The sequence below is a fragment of the Aedes aegypti genome, chromosome 3 (assembly GCF_002204515.2).
Source record: "Aedes aegypti strain LVP_AGWG chromosome 3, AaegL5.0 Primary Assembly, whole genome shotgun sequence".
NCBI classification, from domain to species: domain Eukaryota; kingdom Metazoa; phylum Arthropoda; class Insecta; order Diptera; family Culicidae; genus Aedes; species Aedes aegypti.
Window position 1 is genome coordinate 308,405,277 of NC_035109.1, and position 18,599 is coordinate 308,423,875.

At 39.8% G+C, this 18,599-nt stretch overlaps 1 protein-coding gene across 7 annotated transcripts in view; it reads left to right on the plus strand.

Moving 5' to 3' along the window:
- LOC5566316 (dnaJ homolog subfamily B member 6) overlaps nt 1–18,599 on the plus strand; it is a 435,678-nt gene that overhangs the window by 398,782 nt on the left and 18,297 nt on the right. For 4 of the 7 annotated variants that reach the window (XM_021851550.1, XM_021851549.1, XM_021851548.1 and 1 more), the window contains 5 exons: nt 12,982–13,365; nt 13,434–13,543; nt 14,603–14,887; nt 16,238–16,453; nt 16,525–16,792. In XM_021851550.1, coding sequence (XP_021707242.1) covers nt 13,301–13,365; nt 13,434–13,543; nt 14,603–14,887; nt 16,238–16,453; nt 16,525–16,792 — 944 coding nt within the window. In that variant the 5' untranslated portion in view covers nt 12,982–13,300. The remainder of the gene's footprint in view (nt 1–12,981; nt 13,366–13,433; nt 13,544–14,602; nt 14,888–16,237; nt 16,454–16,524; nt 16,793–18,599) is intronic. The other 3 variants (XM_021851554.1, XM_021851553.1, XM_021851552.1) reach the window with 2 other exon arrangements.

Here is an 18,599-nt window from a genome sequence, read left to right on the forward strand (position 1 = left end):
TCACTTCAGGAAATCCTAGAACTTACCAACGCTAATGCTTCCATTAATTTCCATAGAAATTACTTTTATTTTTTTCTAGTGATTATTCCAGGGTTTAAATATTCCTATAAATATTTTAGCGTAAAAAATAAATATTAAAATATTTATTTTAAAATAAATGTTCCTATAAATATTTTTTCCACTAACTCCTTTTAAATATTTTTTCCCCTAACTCTTTCGCCGATTTCTCCAGTTGTTTCCCTAAGACATTGTTCCCCAAACAATTTTCATGATAACAAGTGAGAAAATCTTGTTTTAAGGTCTTTGAAAAGAGTTGTGGAGTTACTTATAAGTTGTTTTTGCAGTCGAACAAAGTTCTTTCGCCGATTTTTACCAGTTATTCTTCCATCCATGTCTATATGTATTCCTTCAAGAATGTATCCAAAGTTTCTCCATGATTTGTAAAATAATTTTCAAGAAATTATTCCAGGAAATCTATTAAGAACTCTTCCAACTTCAAACTTATTCCTAATCAATTCATCAAAAAATGTCTCATGAAGAACAATGGTCACCCTATTACGGCCACTATTATAAGTCATTTCCATTAAAATTACATGTGGATAACATTGACTAATAATAGTAACTAGGTTTAACCATTATAGTGTGATCAGTGTAGTTTCAGATTTTTATGGTAATTGTGCGGGAATTACTCTTGCAGTTTTTCCAAACATTTCTCGGGTATTTCCTTGAGTTAAATCTGAGTGGATTCTTCAAGGATTTCGTCTCATGTGTTACAAAGAGTTCATTCAAAAAATGCTGTAGGCTGTAGGAGAGATTCGTTTTTTTTTCTCAATTATTATCTTGGCAATAACTATATCTACAAAATCAGAGCTCTTTGCGGAAGTTCATTAAGAATTTCTACAGAAGTTTCATCAGGTATAACTGTAGAATTTTCTCTAGTTTATCGGGAACTTCTGGAAAAATCCCACAAATATTTCTGAACACAATTTTAGAAGTAATTTCTGGGGTTATCCTCAGAAGAAATCCAGGTTGATTTTTGAAGGTATATTGAACATAACTCTTGAAGGAATTCCTTTGAAATTATGTAAAAAAAATCAATAATTGAACTAACTCTTGTCTATCTTCGTAATAATACCTAAATGAAATTTTGAACATACACCTGAATTATTTTTGAATAAATTTCACATCAAAAAAACATAGAAAATACATACAGTAGTGCGAGCAGTAATACTTGTTCCAATTTGAAATGTTCTCAGTGAAATTCCTAGTAACATTCTTTGTTAAATCCAGATGATCATTCCTTGCTTAGCGCTTGTACGAGTCGGTTGACTGATTCCCGGTCTCATCGCACGGCACTCTTGCAAAGTATTTTAGGCCTTTTTCTCCCACCGCCCGCGTGGGTTTTTGGTTCAATTTGTGCTCACAATCAATATTAAATTAGTGCAATTGTGTGCTTAGGCGATCGCGCTTCGCGAAGGAAGCGAGCTAGTGAAACTAGCATCGTTCCACCATAAGGAAAGTCATCACCAACTGCATCAACGGTGATTGATTTTTTTCTCCCCGCACCAAGAGCATCAACAAGGCAGAAGGCAAATCGGTCGTTCTGCTACCTACGGTGCGTGGACGAGCTGCTGTATACGGATAAGTATCAATTTGGATATCTATTGAATTGCTTTTACTTCTCCGAACAAACAGTGCTGAGTTCAAGGTTGTTTTCGCTTCTCCTCTGTCTCTCTCCCGGTGCGATTCTTTCGACCGAATTGGGGAGTTGGGTACAAAATAGCCCACTGATTGGTTAAGTTTTTTTTTTTTTCTTTTTCTTTTTTTTTCTTTGTAATTTTGCTTTGCTCATTTAGGGGAGGTGTGTACAAAATAGTCCACTGATAGGTTAATTTTTTTTCTGCATATTTTTTTTTGTTTTTTTTTTTTTTTTTATTATTATTTTTATTATTTTTTTTTTTATTTGGTTGCGGTTGATTTTTATCCCGCATGGACGATTCGGATGGAGGCAATACGCCTCCAAAAGATCTCGTTGCTCGAACGCGGTTTTACCAACCGTCTTCGGCTGGGCCTTGGGTTGTCTATTTCCGGCGCAAAAATAAGATTTTGAATGTGCTCTCGATCTCTCGAGAGCTGACGCGTAAATATCCAGGGACCGTTATTCACCAAGTGAAGCAATCCAAGCTGCGTGTAACTGCACCTAGTTACAAAGCAGCGAACGAGATTGCTCAGCATGAGGCTTTTGCTGTGGAATACTTTACCTATATTCCGGCACGAGAAGTCGAGGTGGAAGGGAAAATCATCGACGCGAGTCTGACATGTGAAGACATTAAGACTGGCAAAGGTGTTTTTGATAACCGGTCAATTCCTGATGTGGCTATACTGGATTGCAAACAATTGCAATCAGTTTCCATGGAAGGAAATAAGAAAGTTTTTTCGCCGTCAGCCTCGTTTCGAGTGACTTTTCCTGGTTCCGTCCTCCCGAAATTTGTTTGCATTGATAGTGTTTTTTACCCAGTGCGTCTTTACGTGCCGAAGGTATTCAATTGTACCAACTGCAAGCAGCTTGGCCACAGTGCTAGCTTTTGCGACAACAAGCCCCGTTGTGGCAAATGCAACCAAGCTCATTCAGAAGATGCTTGCACACAGGAAGCTGAAAAATGCAGCTACTGTAGCAAGGATCTGCATGACTTGCAGAAATGCCCGGCATACAAAAAGCGCATTCGAAATGAGAGTCGCTCAATTGTGAAGCGCTCCAAGAAGACGTATGCGGAAATGGTGAAAGCTTTGAATCCGCCTGCAAAAGAGTCTTCATCAGCCATCCCAGTTGGTAACTCTTTTCAAGAGTTGTCTTCCGATGAAGCGAACGACGACGAAACCGATGGGGGAGATTCTTCGGAGGTACACGCACCCGGTAAAAGAAAGTCTCCATCTTCTCCGGGACTGCGCCGTAAGGTATTGAAATCTTCCCTCAGAAGTTTGCCTAATTCCAAAGGAGGTGGGGCAAATTTGAAAAACCCGAAGAAACAGGTCTTTGATGCTTCCGTTCCGTGTTGCAGCAAAGATCTGCCGCCCCCGCCTCCACAGATAAAATACACTTCGAAAAGAAGCTCTAGACAAGAAAGCAAAAGAAATGCTACTGAAGTCCCTCGCTCTTCCTCGAAAACTCCCCGGGCTAAGCGAGGACTGATAACTTTTACGGCCCTTGTGGATCGCATATGTAATGCTCTCGGAGTTTCAGACTCATTCAGAGGCATACTCGATCTTTTTCTCCCCGCAATAGAAGGATATCTCAGGGAATTGACTATCTCGTGGCCCCTCCTTGCTTCGATCATATCTTTCGATGGATAATTCATCGAGTGAGGTACAAGATATGATCACTGTGTTACAGTGGAACTGTCATAGTCTAAAACCTAAATTAGACACATTTAAGTTTTTGCTTCACAATTCAGATTGTGATATATTTGCACTTTGTGAAACATGGCTTTCTTCTGAAGATGATCTTAACTTCTACGATTTTAACATTATACGCCAGGATCGAGATGATAATTACGGGGGTGTGCTTTTAGGGATCAAAAAGTGCCATTCATTCTACAGAATCCCCATTCCGACTCATCCAGGCATAGAAATCGTTGCTTGCCAAATAAACGTAAAGGGTAAAGATCTTTGCGTAGCTTCTGTTTATATTCCTCCAAGAGTTTCAATAAACCGCCGTCATCTTTGGAATGCAGTCTCCATGCTGTCATCTCCAGTTTTAATACTGGGTGATATGAACTCACATGGTACTGGATGGGGCGAATCTTATGACGATTATAGAGCGGCTATTTTCTATGACTTATGCGACGATTTCAACTTGAACATTTTGAACACAGGTGAAGTGACACGTATTTCATCCGACGGCAAAGAAAGCCGCCTTGACCTGTCTCTGGGTTCAAGTTCACTATCATTCGATTGCATGTGGAAGGTTATCGATGATCCCCATGGTAGTGATCACTTGCCCATAATAACCTCTATCAAAAATAATTGTGAAAGGTCAGAACAGTCAATTCAGGTTCCTTTTGACCTCACTAGGAATATAGATTGGCAAAAATTTGCATCAGCGGTAACTTTCGGTATCGAATCATTCAACACTCTCCCACCGTTGGATGAGTATCGATTCCTAACAGAATTGATTTATAAAAGTGCATTAGAATCCCAAAAGCAACGAGTTCCAAGTGCATCCTTCAAAAGACGACCAGCCACACCTGGTTGGGATGATGAATGCACTCAGTTGTATCGAGAAAAATCTAATGCCTTTAAAGCTTTTCGTAGATATGGTACCTCAGAACTTTATTTAGAGTACTCGAAGCTCGAAAAAAGACTGAAGAATCTTATTAAAGCGAAGAAGCGTAGCTATTGGCGACGTTTCATCGATGGCCTCTCACGAGAAACTTCAATGACGACGCTTTGGAGAGTGGCTCGCAACATGCGAAACCGCTCATCCTCAAATGAGAGTGACGAATACTCCAATCGTTGGATATTCAACTTCGCAAAAAAGGTCTGTCCAGACTCAGTTCCAGCTCATCCGCCTTTTTGGGAAACCCAGAGAGACGATGCGTTGGACAGACCATTCACTATGCTGGAATTTTCTATGGCTCTTCTTTCATCAAACAACTCCTCTCCGGGACGCGATATGATTAAGTTCAATCTTCTTAAAAATCTCCCTGATATCGCTAAAAGACGGTTGCTTGACCTGTTCAACTCATTCATGAAACACAACATTGTTCCACCTGAATGGAGACAGGTCAAAGTAATAGCTATTCAAAAGCCTGGGAAACCAGCGTCTGATCATAATTCGTACCGCCCGATCGCTATGTTATCATGTTTAAGGAAATTGTTAGAAAAAATGATCCTATCCCGACTCGATCACTGGGTCGAATCAAACAACATGCTTTCCAGTACTCAATTTGGCTTTCGCAAGGGCAAAGGAACAAACGATTGTTTAGCGTTGCTTTCATCAGATATTCAACTAGCCTTTGCAGACAAGGAGCAATTGGCTTCGGTTTTCTTGGACATTAAGGGCGCTTTTGATTCAGTTTCCATAGAAATATTGTCAGAAAGCCTGCACAATAGTGGACTACCTGGAATGTTAAATAATTTCTTGTACAATTTGTTGTCAGAAAAACACATGTGCTTCACTCTCGGTCAACTGACAACTTCCAGAATTAGCTATATGGGTCTTCCCCAAGGCTCATGTCTAAGTCCCTTGCTTTATAATTTTTATGTTAAAGATATTGACAACTGTTTGGAAGAACCATGCACGCTTAGACAACTTGCAGATGATGCTGTGGTCTCTATGAAGGGCCCACGAGCGGAAATCTTGCAAAGACCATTGCAAAATTCCCTTGATAATCTATCCACTTGGGCTAGAAATTTAGGGATCGAGTTTGCGCCGCAAAAAACTCAACTGGTTGTATTTTCTAGGAAGCGGAATCCAGCCCAACTAAAGCTTAAGCTATTGGGAACAGACATCGACCAGTCTTTGACTTCAAAATACCTTGGGGTCTGGTTTGATTCAAAAGGCACTTGGCGAACCCATACTAGGTATTTAACGGAAAAATGCCAACAAAGGATCAATTTTCTACGAACAATTACCGGAACATGGTGGGGTGCTCACCCGGAAGACCTCATAAAACTCTATAAAACAACAATTCTCTCTATTCTAGAGTATGGCTCTTTCTGTTTTCTCTCAGCAGCAAACAGCCACCTTATTAAATTGGAACGAATTCAATATCGTTGTTTGCGTATCGCCTTAGGTTGTATGCATTCGACTCACAATGCGAGCCTGGAGGTGCTGGCAGGGGTTTTACCACTACAGAACCGATTCTGGGAGCTCTCGCTAAGAATACTTATTAAGTGTGGGGTGAGCAACACACTCGTTATCGAAAACTTCGAAGAAATGCTCAAACTGAATACTCGGTCAAAATTCATGAGAGTTTATCTCTACTACATGTCATCTGACATAAGTCTTCCATGTTATAACGCTCCACGTGTACACTTCACCAATGACAGTTCCTCTGTTGAATACGATCTGTCCATGAAACAAGCTATTCATGGAATCCCAGATCAACTTCGATGTATAACGATTCCACGTATTTTTAACGCAAAGTATCAGAATGTCGATTCCTACAGGAGATATTTCACTGACGGGTCCCGCATCAATGGATCCACTGGCTTCGGTGTCTTCAATGAAAACTCTTCCGCCTTCCGAAAACTTCAGGAACCTTGCACGGTTTATGTTGCTGAGCTGGCAGCAATCAACTTCGCTTTGGGGATGATCTCTAACATGCCCGCAGACCACTTCTTCATCTTTTCGGATAGCCTCAGTTCTATTGAGGCACTTCGATCGATGAAACCTGTAAAGCATGCATCTTACTTTCTTACAAAAATAAGAGAGCAGATGTGTGCACTGGTCGAAAGATCATATAAGATTACCTTTGTATGGGTCCCCTCACATTGCTTAATTTATGGCAATGAGAAGGCGGACTCTCTCGCAAAGGTGGGCGCTGAGGAAGGTGAGATTTACGATAGAAGAATTTCACACGATGAATTTTTTCATTTAGTACGTCAAAGTTCTCTTCACGGTTGGCAAAGCGATTGGCTAAATGGCCAACTGGGACGGTGGTTACACTCCATAATTCCTAAAGTTTCCTTGCGAGCGTGGTGGAAAGGTTTGGATGTAAGTCGAGATTTCATTCGCGTGATGTCAAGACTTATGTCCAACCATTACTCGCTAGGTACACATTTGCACAGAATTAACCTCGCGCTGAGCAATATTTGTAATAGGTGTGGTTCAGGTTATGATGACATCGATCATGTAGTTTGGAAATGCCCGGATATGGACGCCTCCAGAGCGCAACTTTTGGATACCCTTGCGGCCCGAGGTAGACAACCCTATGTTCCAGTTAGAGATGTGTTGGGCACCCGCGATCTTATTTATATGGTCGCAATTTACGATTTTCTTCGCTTGTCCAGTATAAAAGTTTAATTCTTCTGTGTTCTCTTCTCCAGTTTTTTTTTCTGTGTTTTGTCCCTTGTATGTTGGATTGAGGATCCTGGCCATCCGGCAGACGAATACCGGCAAGAAATTGGTACCAACGCCACTACACGTTAATCGCGATACCACGATATACCTCCCGGATGTGCTGCAGAAAACCCTAAACCCAATCCTCACCATGTCCTTCCTTCCAAAAAATGTGACCATTAACCTCGAGTTGCCACGAGTACCCTGGCTCCTTCCCATACTAATCTTAGTACAAAAAAGTGAATGATTTGTAAACAATACAAAAAATGAATTTCGGCTCCGTAAAGCGTTAAACGCGATTGAGCCTCAAATAAATGAAATAGAAAAAAAAAAAAATAAATCCAGATGAAAACCCTTTCTTCAGATTCCGTTTCCGTTTTCTTGGTTCCTGTTCGGTCTCGTTTTTATTGTTTGGTTTGTATTTGGTTCCTTTTTGGTATATTTTTGGAGGGTTCTTATTTGGTCTCTATTTTAAAGACCTTATTTTAAAGTCCCTATTTTTGAAATCAAACAAAAAATATTTTTGAAACCTATTTGCATTATTTTAGCTCTAAAATTAAAGATAAGAAACTTTTAAATGGAACCCTGAACCAGCGATGTCTCCAGGTATGCTTTCAGAAATTCCTCCAAACTCCAGATATATCTTTAGAAATCGCGCTAGAAATTTCTTTTCTAGATGTTCTTTTGGAGATCTTCAAGAGGATCCTAGAGCATGTTCTCCTAGGATCCTCTAGAATTTTCTTTCGGAACTTCTTTAGTTAGTTCTACAAAAAGTCCTTCTCAGTTTCTTCAAGAACTCCTCTATGAGCGGGATACATGCAATAATCCTTCAAAAAATGCTTGCACGGAATCCCAAATTTTATCCACTTGAATCTTTCAGAGATTCTTCCAGAGATTTCTCCAGAAATTCGTCCATATTCTTTAGTTTTTCCCTTCTGAGGTTTCTTCAGGAAGTTCTTCCATAGACTCCTCGAGGCGTACATTCAGAGTTCCTTCCAGAGAATCTTATAGAGATTGCTCAAGAAATACCTTTAGGGTTTTTTGATTCCTCCAGGGATTCTGCAAGAAATTCTTACAAAACTCCACCTGACATTCCATTTAAAGTACCTCCAATAATTCTTCCAAGGATTCTTAAAGACATTGCTCCAGTCATTCACACAGGAATTTCTCAAAAGACTATTCCTTATTCCTTCTTGTATTTCCATAGAAAAATATTAAAAATTTTTCCTGCAGAGTTTCATCCAATTATTCTCTCCGAGATTCCTTTAGTAATTCTTCTTGATATTCCTTCAAGAAGGAAATCCTTCCACAGGAACTTCCAGACATTTCTACCGGAGATTTTACTCCAGAAGGGGACGCCTACCTGCATTCATCTAGGGTTTCTGTCAGGGGTTCCTCCCAAATTTTCTTCTAAGAATCCATCAAGAACTCATCTAGAGACTCTGCCAGGAACTTTTGAAGAGATAACTATTCAAAGAAAATGATAATTAATTAAGAAATTTCTTCATTGATCTTTTCGTTGGATTTTCTTTCAGAAATTGCTACAAGGATTCTTCTAGAAGCTTTTCTCGTTTTTATAGGAATTACTCCAGGAATTGCTTCAAGAATTTCTTCAGGTTTGGATTTCAAGAAACATCCTGAGATTTTCCCACGGGTTATTTGAACAAATCCTTGAAGGTTTGTTTCAGAACTTTTCCACAGATTCTTCTAATTTTGTTTGCAAGATATCTTTGAACGGCTTTTCTAGTTTATTTTTTTCAAATTCAGGGGAAACTTTCTGCAATTCCTCGTTAAATTCCTCCGAAAGTTTCTCCGGAGTTTCCGTTATAGATTCTTCCAAGTATTTTTTCATGTGGCTACCTCTAGAGTTTCTACAACGATTACAAAGCGTAGCAAAAATGACATTTTTATGTGTCTCAAGGATCAAATTATGTGTCTTTCTTTGGGTCGCTAAATCTGATGCAGTTCTCGGAAATGTTCCAGCAGCCACAATTTTTTGCTACAGGTCGCCAAAGTTGTTTGAAACACTGGTTTTATTGATGGTTACATGAAATTTAAAGTATGATTTATCAATTTTTTGTGATATAATCTACTAAACACGCTAAACAGGAATTGAACTTTCAATTTAGATACAATATAGTTGAAATTTCATAATAAAATTTTGTTTAAATCGATTTTTTTCAACATGCTTGCAATCTTCATATAAAATTCTTCGTTTCTCTTATATGTAAAAATACAATACTTTTCTGTACCACCGAAAAATAACATTTTACCATCGGAAAAATTATGAGCTTCATTGATAACACAGCGTGTCTCAAGGATCAAATTATGTGTCTCTAGTAGATTTAGGGTTGCTGAATCTGGTGCCATTCTCAGAAATGTTCCAGCACATCACAATTTTTAGCTACAGGTCGCCAAAGTTGTATAAAACACTGGTTTTATTAATGTTCACATGAAATTTAAAGTACAATTTATCATACTTTTTTGTAATCTAATCCACCAAACATGCAAAATAGAACTTGAACTTTCATTTCAGACATAATTTGATTGAAATTGCGCGATTAAATTTCGATTGAACCGATTTTTTCAACATGCTTGCAGTCTCCATACAAAATTCTTCGTTTCTTCTATATGGCAAAATACAACAATTCTCTAAACCATAAAAAAATAACTTTTCCGTATCGAAAGTAATACAAACTTTGATGATAAGTATTGTTATACACATAAAGTTTGAATTCTGTGCCAAATTAAGCCAATATATTACCTTACAAGCTGGCAAACTTGCATGCAAGTTGGCTAAAATAGTCATTTTTTGAATTTTCAACAGTCAATATCTCAAAAACTAGACGTGCTATGATATTTCTGAAAACGGCAATAGATTCAGCAACCCTTAATTAAGTGAATAGCGGTATTTTGGTGCTGGAGACAAAAACGTGTTCCACAGTGTAATTATTGTTTAATACATAAAGTTTGAATTCTGTGAAAAATTAGGCAAATAAATTTCCGTTCAAGCTGGCAAACTTGCATGCAAGTTGGCTGAAACAGTCAAATTTTGCATTTTCTGCAGTCAACATCTTCAAAACTAGACGTGCCATGATATTTCTGAAAACTGCAATGGACTTAGCAATCCTTAATTTAGTAAATAGCGGTATATTGGTGCTTGAGGCAAAAACGTGTTCCGCAGTGTTAGTTGAAATTACTTGAAAATGTCCAAGGATTTTTTTTCGAATCACTATAGAGATTGCAGAAAAATAGCAAAGAATACCATTGTGATACACCATGGTTTTTCTCCAGGAATTTCATCAGAGATTCCTTGAGTAATTCCATTAGGAATTGCTCAAGAATTTCCCCAGGGATTGCATCAGGAATCCCTCCAGAGATGTGTCCTGGAATGCAAGAAATGCAGGTCCTGGAATGTGTCAGGAAATTTTACAAACCCCCCTCCTGAGATTCCTTCAAGAATTCCGCCAGAGTTTTTACCAGATATTTCTCAAGCATGTCTTCTACATATTCCTTCGGATATTCCACTAGAAGTTCCTCCAGAATGTTCTCCTAGGATTTTCTGGAATTTTCTGCCGGTATTTTTATAGATATTCCTTCAAAAATTTCTTCTTCAATCGTTTAAGAATTCCCACAAAATTGCATCCACAAATACTTGCAAGAATTCCTTCAGCGTTTTTTCCTGAAATGCTTCCAAAAATGCCTGCATGAAATTTTCAATATTTTCCATGTAAATCCTCCAAGGATTCTTCCCTAGAATTCTTGAAAAATCCCATAAGAAATTCGTCCAATGACTCCACCAGAAATTCTTTCAGTGATTTTTCCAGAAATAGCTCCAGTTATTCTTTAAGAAATTATTACAATTTTCCTTTCTGAGGTTCCTTCAGAAAATGCTTCCATATACTGCGTTCATTCATTCCAGATTCTTCTTCTTGGATTTGTTCAGAAGTTTCTCATGTGATTGCGTTTTATATTCCACCAGGGATTGATTCAGCAATTTCTCCGGTGATGTCTTCTCAAACCTATGCCTTCAGTAACACAGCTAGGGTTTCCTCATGGAATTCTTCAATTCCTCCCGGAATGGTTATATGTATACTGTCAGACATTGCTTCAGGAATACTTTCAGGGATTTTTTCGAGAATTTTCTCCGAAAATCCCGCCTAACATTATTTAAAAAGTTCCTACAATTGTTCATCTAATGATTCCTTCTGGCATTTCTTCAGGAAGTTACCAAAAAACTTTAACAGTAAATCCTGCACAGTTTCATCCAGTTATTATTCCTGAGATGCGTACAGTGGGATTGCTACAAGAACCACTAAAGCGATCCCTCCGGGAATCCCTCCACAGGTTATTCCGGACATTCCTCTTGCATTTCTTCGAGAGATTCTTCATGGAATTCTACCAGAAATACTTCCCGTAATTCCTTTCAGATTCCTGCTTGATTTACTCGGTTGCTTTTCAGTGAAAGTTCTCCGGGAACCGTTTAAGATTTTTACCTTTATACTAACAGATATGCCTGCAGGTATCACTTATTAAATTTTCCCAAGGATGCCTATAGGTATTCTACCAAAGTTTATCCCATAAATTTGTTTGGGGACTTCTTTCTCTAAAAAAATATCCTGAGAATCCATTCATGTACAGATTCTTCCAAGGTGTTTTCAAAAGATTATAAATAAAAAAAAAATTCCCCTACGGATTTTTTCAGGTATTCCTTCTCAAATTGCTCTCTGATTCTTTTAGAAATTTTCCCCATTTTGTGTAGGAATTCTACAGAGAATTTGTTTACGGTTTATTTGATTAATTCCGTGAAGTATTTTCCCAGAAATTTTCCACAAATCCTTCTACTTTGTTTTTTTTTTTAGGATATCTTTGGGCGATTTTTCTACTTTTTTGTAAAATTCAAGGGAAACTTCCTTCTCAATAAATACCTTCGGAGTTTCCGCTATGAATTACCCAGTCTTCCAAGTATTTCTTAAGGGGATACCTCTAGAATTTCTACAGGTATTAGTTAAGTAATTTCACTTGTAATCCCCCCAAGCATTTTTTTTTAATGAATCAGAGATCGCAAAAGAAGTAACAATGAATCCCTTCAGATTTTTTTAATGATAAAAAAAAGATTCCTGGAGAAATCCCTAAACTAACCCGTCAAAGAATTCTTGGATAGAGAAATTAGTGACGATCTCATTAATGAAGAGATCTCTGCAAAATACATGGAGGCATCCCTGGATGAATTATTTGATTCCTTGGAAGAATTTCATTATGAACATTTAAAAAATTTCTGAAAATAAATCTTGAACCTCCTGTAGGGATGATTTTTTTTGGAAATAAATTAGGGTCTTGTTCGAAGACTTCTTTTAAGGAGTTTTTTTAAAGACTTTTTGGATAACTGCCTACTCTAGGAATTTTCCATGGATCTTGGAAGAATTAATGAATAAATAATTGGATGAATCAGTAGAAAGTATTGGAAGCCTTCTTCTATGAGGAAACTGTTATGTCTTCCTAGCTCAAACGATATTCTTTATTCTACCTTATGATTCTGAGAAGTAAGAAACATGAACGATTCTTTAGAGAATTGTCAAATTGTATCTTTAGACTCTAGAGCAAGGGATTCCAACCTTTTTTAACTGGGATCCTGTTCTAGGACAAATATTTCCGTTTTACAAGGGAACAAGGAAGTTTAAGGGGGCAGGATCCGTCATTGATTTTGGAATTTTCAAAAGCAGTTTTTTCGTTCAAAATCAAGACGATTTTCAAGTAAATGTGTTCACTGTATTATATTCTCATTCTCATATTACACGATGCCGGAGCGTTGAACGTTAAACAGAAATTACACGTGCTAAGCCTAACTCTCTCTTTCTATCAAAGTAATCTATGCTAAACCCTAATCTTATGTCGTTTCGTTTCCTTCTTCATTTCAGATTTTGAACACGCCAAATAAAAAACAGTAAAAAAAAGTCCGCCGGAGCTGACGACAAATTATCCCCAGTGAAACCGACTCGAGGAATCGTGTGCATCTTCTGTTGCTGTTGCTGACACAGCGCATAGTCGCCATCAAAATCAAAATGATTGATCTCGTTTAGGAAAACAAAAAACCTGTGTTGATATTATTTAATTCATACTAGTGCGTAGTTTGGAGGGACGGAAGTAGCTTCTCAACTAGACGACGAAGCGAAAGATTTTTCGCTAGGAAACAAATTTTTCCGGTCAAAAGAAAACACCCTTACACACACATTCAAAATGGTGGACTACTATAAAGTGCTGGAAGTAACCCGGACCGCCACCGAGGGAGAAATCAAAAAAGCGTAAGTGTTCAAGCTGAGCGACATTAACTAGAGTGATATATAATTCACTTTATCCTCTGCGATTTTAGATACAAAAAATTAGCGCTACGATGGCACCCGGACAAGAATCCAGACAATGCAGATGAATCCAACAGACGATTCCGGGAGATCTCAGAAGCTTACGAAGTTCTATCAGATGGTGAGTGTTTGCCGCATGTTTGGTTTAAGATACATGGGTATTATGATATTACCGAATTTCATCGCGTTTAAATCAAGTTTTCAAAGTTCATATTCCGTATCTCGATATCGAGTCATAGAGGTTGTGTGCGGTCTTTTGACTTGGTTGCATGTTCCTGTAAGACAAGCAACGGAATCAAGACCAACCGTGTTCGGTTTGCGTTGTTTGAGTGCGAAAAGATTCGTGTTCAGCTGAGGATGAATTTCCAACTGGTGAGCTCGTTCCATGCTTATGATAACACATTTTCATTGTTGCAACGTTACGTTTATGTTATTTTCAAACAAACTTTGAATGGTTCGTCACTATAAGTGTCGACTTACTCCTGTTTCCTATAATTTTAATATACACATACCTTTCTGTTTTCTTTGTTGCCAAAAATATTCTTTGAATAGTTCGATGTTATGAATGTCAACAAAAGTTATTTCGTCACTACAAGTGTCGACATAAATCCTTATTTCTGTTTCATAAAATTTTAAAATACACCTACCTTCCTATTTTCGTTATTACTAAAATAACCTTTGAATGAGACGTTTTCGTGCACTTCCATGCATCCATTATACCAGGCCTTTCCTTACGTCTGATACATAGACAGTCTGCTTATCAAACAGCAAGCCTCTCTGCCATAAAATTATACCAGTCCAACACCTTTTCGCATGAACTGGCATAGATGTAGGGGTATATCCGGTCTACTGTGGGCCAGTTTTAAATGCAACATCAATTCCTCCACTTTCCTCTTATTGGTCTGCATTCTGACGTGGCAGCGCCCCATTGTTGCCTATTTTTATAGAAAATCACCAGCATTTATACACAGAGAGTGTCTTTTAGTCCCTAGCATTCATCTGGAGTAGCAACCAAGGGCGGCCAATCTAGCTCGAGCTCAATAGCACAAGTCATTAAAGTCACTTTATAATGGTAATATCGACCAAAAACTCCAACAATACTTTAAACTGAACTAACAAAAGTCTAAGGTAGAATATGTAAACCAACAGTGTGTCTAAAATCCGTACGTTCTTACCCCAGCCTACAAACGACACATATACGACACCCGAGGTTCGCGGAAGAGCGCCACCACCGGAGACCGTTACGCCTCTGGTGGCGGCATGCGTGACAGCAGCAACTATACCGCCTATACCAATCGGGACTACAGCAGTGGCAAATACGGGGGCCACTTCGATCATTGGTCCTACGGAGGGCGACACGGCAGCGGTGGAACACGGTCCCATGGGGGGTCCGGGGGTCGCGAAAACAGCCGTACGTTTTCGTTTCGGGGATTCTTCGAGACGACGCCGTTTTTCCGCTTCTTTGGTAGTGTAGAAAAAAAAAGCTGTTTGAAATATGGACAGCGATCCCCGACGATGCCGTTGGGATTGTTGGACATAATGTGTTATATCTACCCCTTTTTTGTTGTGTTTCATTTCGTTCTCTAATGTCCTTTTTTTGCCTATGCTGGCGAATCGTTGGGATAATAAATCAAACGATTTTACTGACATTAACCACGTCGAGGATATCATCCTCCATTCTGCGCCCTAATTGCTCTAATCCATTTGCAAGCGACACTCACTCAGCAGCTATGATTAGTCGCACTCTCGCCCCTCCCGATGCACAACGGTCCAATCGACATTTTAGCAGAATAAAGTGTTCTCTCCGTTCTCGATCACAAAATAAAGTGCCCACATGCTGGTCATCACGCAATATGGCTCAATTCGTGTGTCAAAATGAAAAATTATCTCCCGTGTTATGGGTCGGTCTTCATGTATTTTAAGAGAGCGAGAAAAGGCGCTCAAGCCAAGGCTTTTGAGCCAAGGCGCAAGGGAGAAAAACCTGTGTCCCATCCCAAGAAAAGGAGAACCAACACATGGAGTGTGCATTAACATTCTTAGACCAAAAAAACTTGTTCTCACTCCAGAATAAATTTACTAAACTCTAATAGAGAGTTAGATGAATTCTCGCATAACCTGTGATCTCGCCCTAAAAGCCATTGGTAACCGAGTGTGTAGCTCCTTGTTTCTAAGCAAATGCATGGGCCAGGATGAAAACTATCACCACTGGGAGACAGAGGAGTATCTTCTTTTCATCGTAGTATTGATGAATAACGTGTAAATCCATACGTTTGCTCGGTAACAACAAGCTACACACTCGGTTACCAATGGCTTTTAGGGCGAGATCACAAATTATGCGAGAATTGTTGTTCATGATAACATTTCCAAGGAGTTCGCTGAAGAGCGCAACGACACATTTCATCACACAAAAATGTTGGATTCAAAATTTAAACCTAAGTAAGAGCCACCCTATCCAATTTTTTTTCTAAAAAGATTACGAACGATTTCCCTAATGACATCATACATCTAAAATCAACGAGAACAGAGAAAACACTTTTTTTTCTTACTAAATCATCGATTCGGACCAGTGTGCGATGTGCAATCTAATTGAGACCATTTTTTCGTAATTAATGCTGAGTTTTGCGCGACTTCCTCCAACTACATTTTGAAGTGTTACTACTAAGATGTAAGCAGCGAATAGCTGTAACTGACTAAAACTACCTTCGCTCCGATCGCATAATGACTAAAGCTGTTTGTAGTATGTTGTGTTTCTACTAATTAAACGTTATGACTAAGCCCAATTACTAATCCTCGCCCTTCGTCGTCACATTCGCAGAGAAAAAGCGTCGCATCTACGACCAGTACGGCAAGGAAGGTTTGATAAACAACGGTGCTGACCGATACCACCAGAGCAGCCGACATCGGCGACACAACGGCGGTGGCATCCACGACGAGTTCGATATCTTCGGAGGATTCCCGTTCACATTCCGTGACCCGGAGGAGGTGTTCCGAGAGTTCTTCGGTGGATCGCCGTTTGAGGAGATTTTCAGGGGTACGTTGCGTTGGTAGACCTATTGCTCAATCGATGGAAACTAATGGTTCTTTCCCTTTCCCTTTCAACAGTGACGTCCCATCACCATAACGGACGCCGGGCCAACGGTGCCACCAACGGACAGCGACATTCCCACCCGCAGAATGTGATCAGCTCGCCCTTCATGTCCCCGTTCATGAGCTTTAACCTGATGGACGATTTCTTCAACGCAGACCCCATGGGACACCGAGGTGGCGGTGGGTTCACCTCGATATCGGAGTTCAGCGTCGGGAGCGGACCGGTGAAGCGAACGTCCACCTCTACCACCTTCGTGAACGGCAAGAAGCTGATGACTAAAAAGTGAGTACAAATTTGAATAATACCAGTATAGGGTGCCGGTGCCAATTACCTAAGCAAAAAAAAAACAGAAAATAATAACGACAAGTGCTGAAAGGGCGTTAGTCGAAAGATTTCAACCTCTACTATAAGGGAAACAATAAAAAAGCGGGAGGGCTTCATTTGCCGAGTGATTAGAGTCCACGGCTACAGATGAACTTTCTTCCCTGGTGACAAGTAGATCCAAACACGGTAGTTTTCCATCCCTCTCCTCCTCGTGGATGAACTTGATATCCTCGTGTACGCTGTTGATTGTATCCAAAATTCCAGCTAGATCGTTCCGCTCGATAACGCTGAAAACGTCTTCGAAGTATCTCCACCATTTATCCGGTAATACTCCTTGTTTCTTTAAATTTTCCCCAAAATTCGCCATGAATAGTTCGCACAAAAACGGGGAAAGAGGGTTTCCCATGGAAGCACCTTTCATCTGCTTGTAGAAATTTCCTCGAAATTGAAAGTTTGAAGATCGTCCATGCACAATCTTGCCATCCTCATGTATGTCCTGACCTTTCCTTTCCATGCTGCATCCGTCCTTTGGGGTAATAAGCAGTCCTCAAGAAGATTTAGGGAATCCTTAACTGGAACGCTGGGAAAAAGAGCCGCTACGTCGAAAGAAACCATCATCTCGTATCCTCGATGTGTCCCGCCTCTAATAATTTCTGGGATAACTCCTGGGTGTTTTTAACTGACCTAGTGGGAAATGGATTCGGCATACTCTGGAATTCCTTGGCTGACCATTTCCCCAGTTTATGGGTGGGGATCCATCGGCCGAAATGATTTCTCTTTTCCCGTTTTGTGAATTTTCGAAAGTAATTTAATCCGTGGAAGAAAGGGTTTGACTCTTTCAAACGAGCCTCGCCTCACAGTCTTTCAGGGTTTTGTCTGTAAGCTTGATGAGTCCGGGTAGTGGATCCGCTCTCAAATGTCGGTAGGGGCCTTCGTTAATTTTTTCCCCATTTGTTCGTCGTAATCCGTCTTGTCCAAGATGACGACCGCGTTACGTTTATCCGCCTTGATTTAGAACACTGTGATAAGTTACGTCGTACTCAGGCGAGGTTCGGGCAACTAATGAACATTATTTATTTGAAAATAATTCATGACTTACTACTAATACGATCTATAATTGCTGTGGGGTGAATATCCGACCTCCTTCTTCACCAAATGCACAGCGCTGAGATTATCGCAACAGATTTGAACAGTTTTAGATATCCCTTGGAGCTCTTCACGTAGTCCACGCCACCACAGGGCTTCTTGGGTCCCTGCTGAAACAACCATATACTCCGCCTCCATTGTGGACAAAGCAACTGTGGCTTGCTTCCGACTACTCTACAAAATCGCACAACCTGCTTGCTTGAAAACGTAGCCAGTGATCGATCGACGAGTATCGAGATCGTTTCCCCAGTCCGCGTCACTGTAGCCGACGAATGCTTCTGCCCACTCCTTCGAGTACGTTAGTTTCATCGATTTCGTACCTTTCAAATACCGTTTTCGTTTCGCTGCTGTCCAAAGTGCCTTTCCTGTATTTTGGCAGAACTGGCTTACCTTGTTGACCGCGAAACTAATGTCCAGTCAAGTCGACTGTATCAAGTATTGCAGACTTCCCACCAGCTCTAGGTATGGCACGTATCGTAGGATGATCGCTTCAGTTCTATCCGTTTCAACTCAGCGTCCAATTGTTGGTTCCACACCCTACTGGCTTGCTTGAGGCCATAGAGTGCTTTACGCAGCCGACAAACTTCCCTGGATGAATTTGGATCGACGAGTCCTTCCG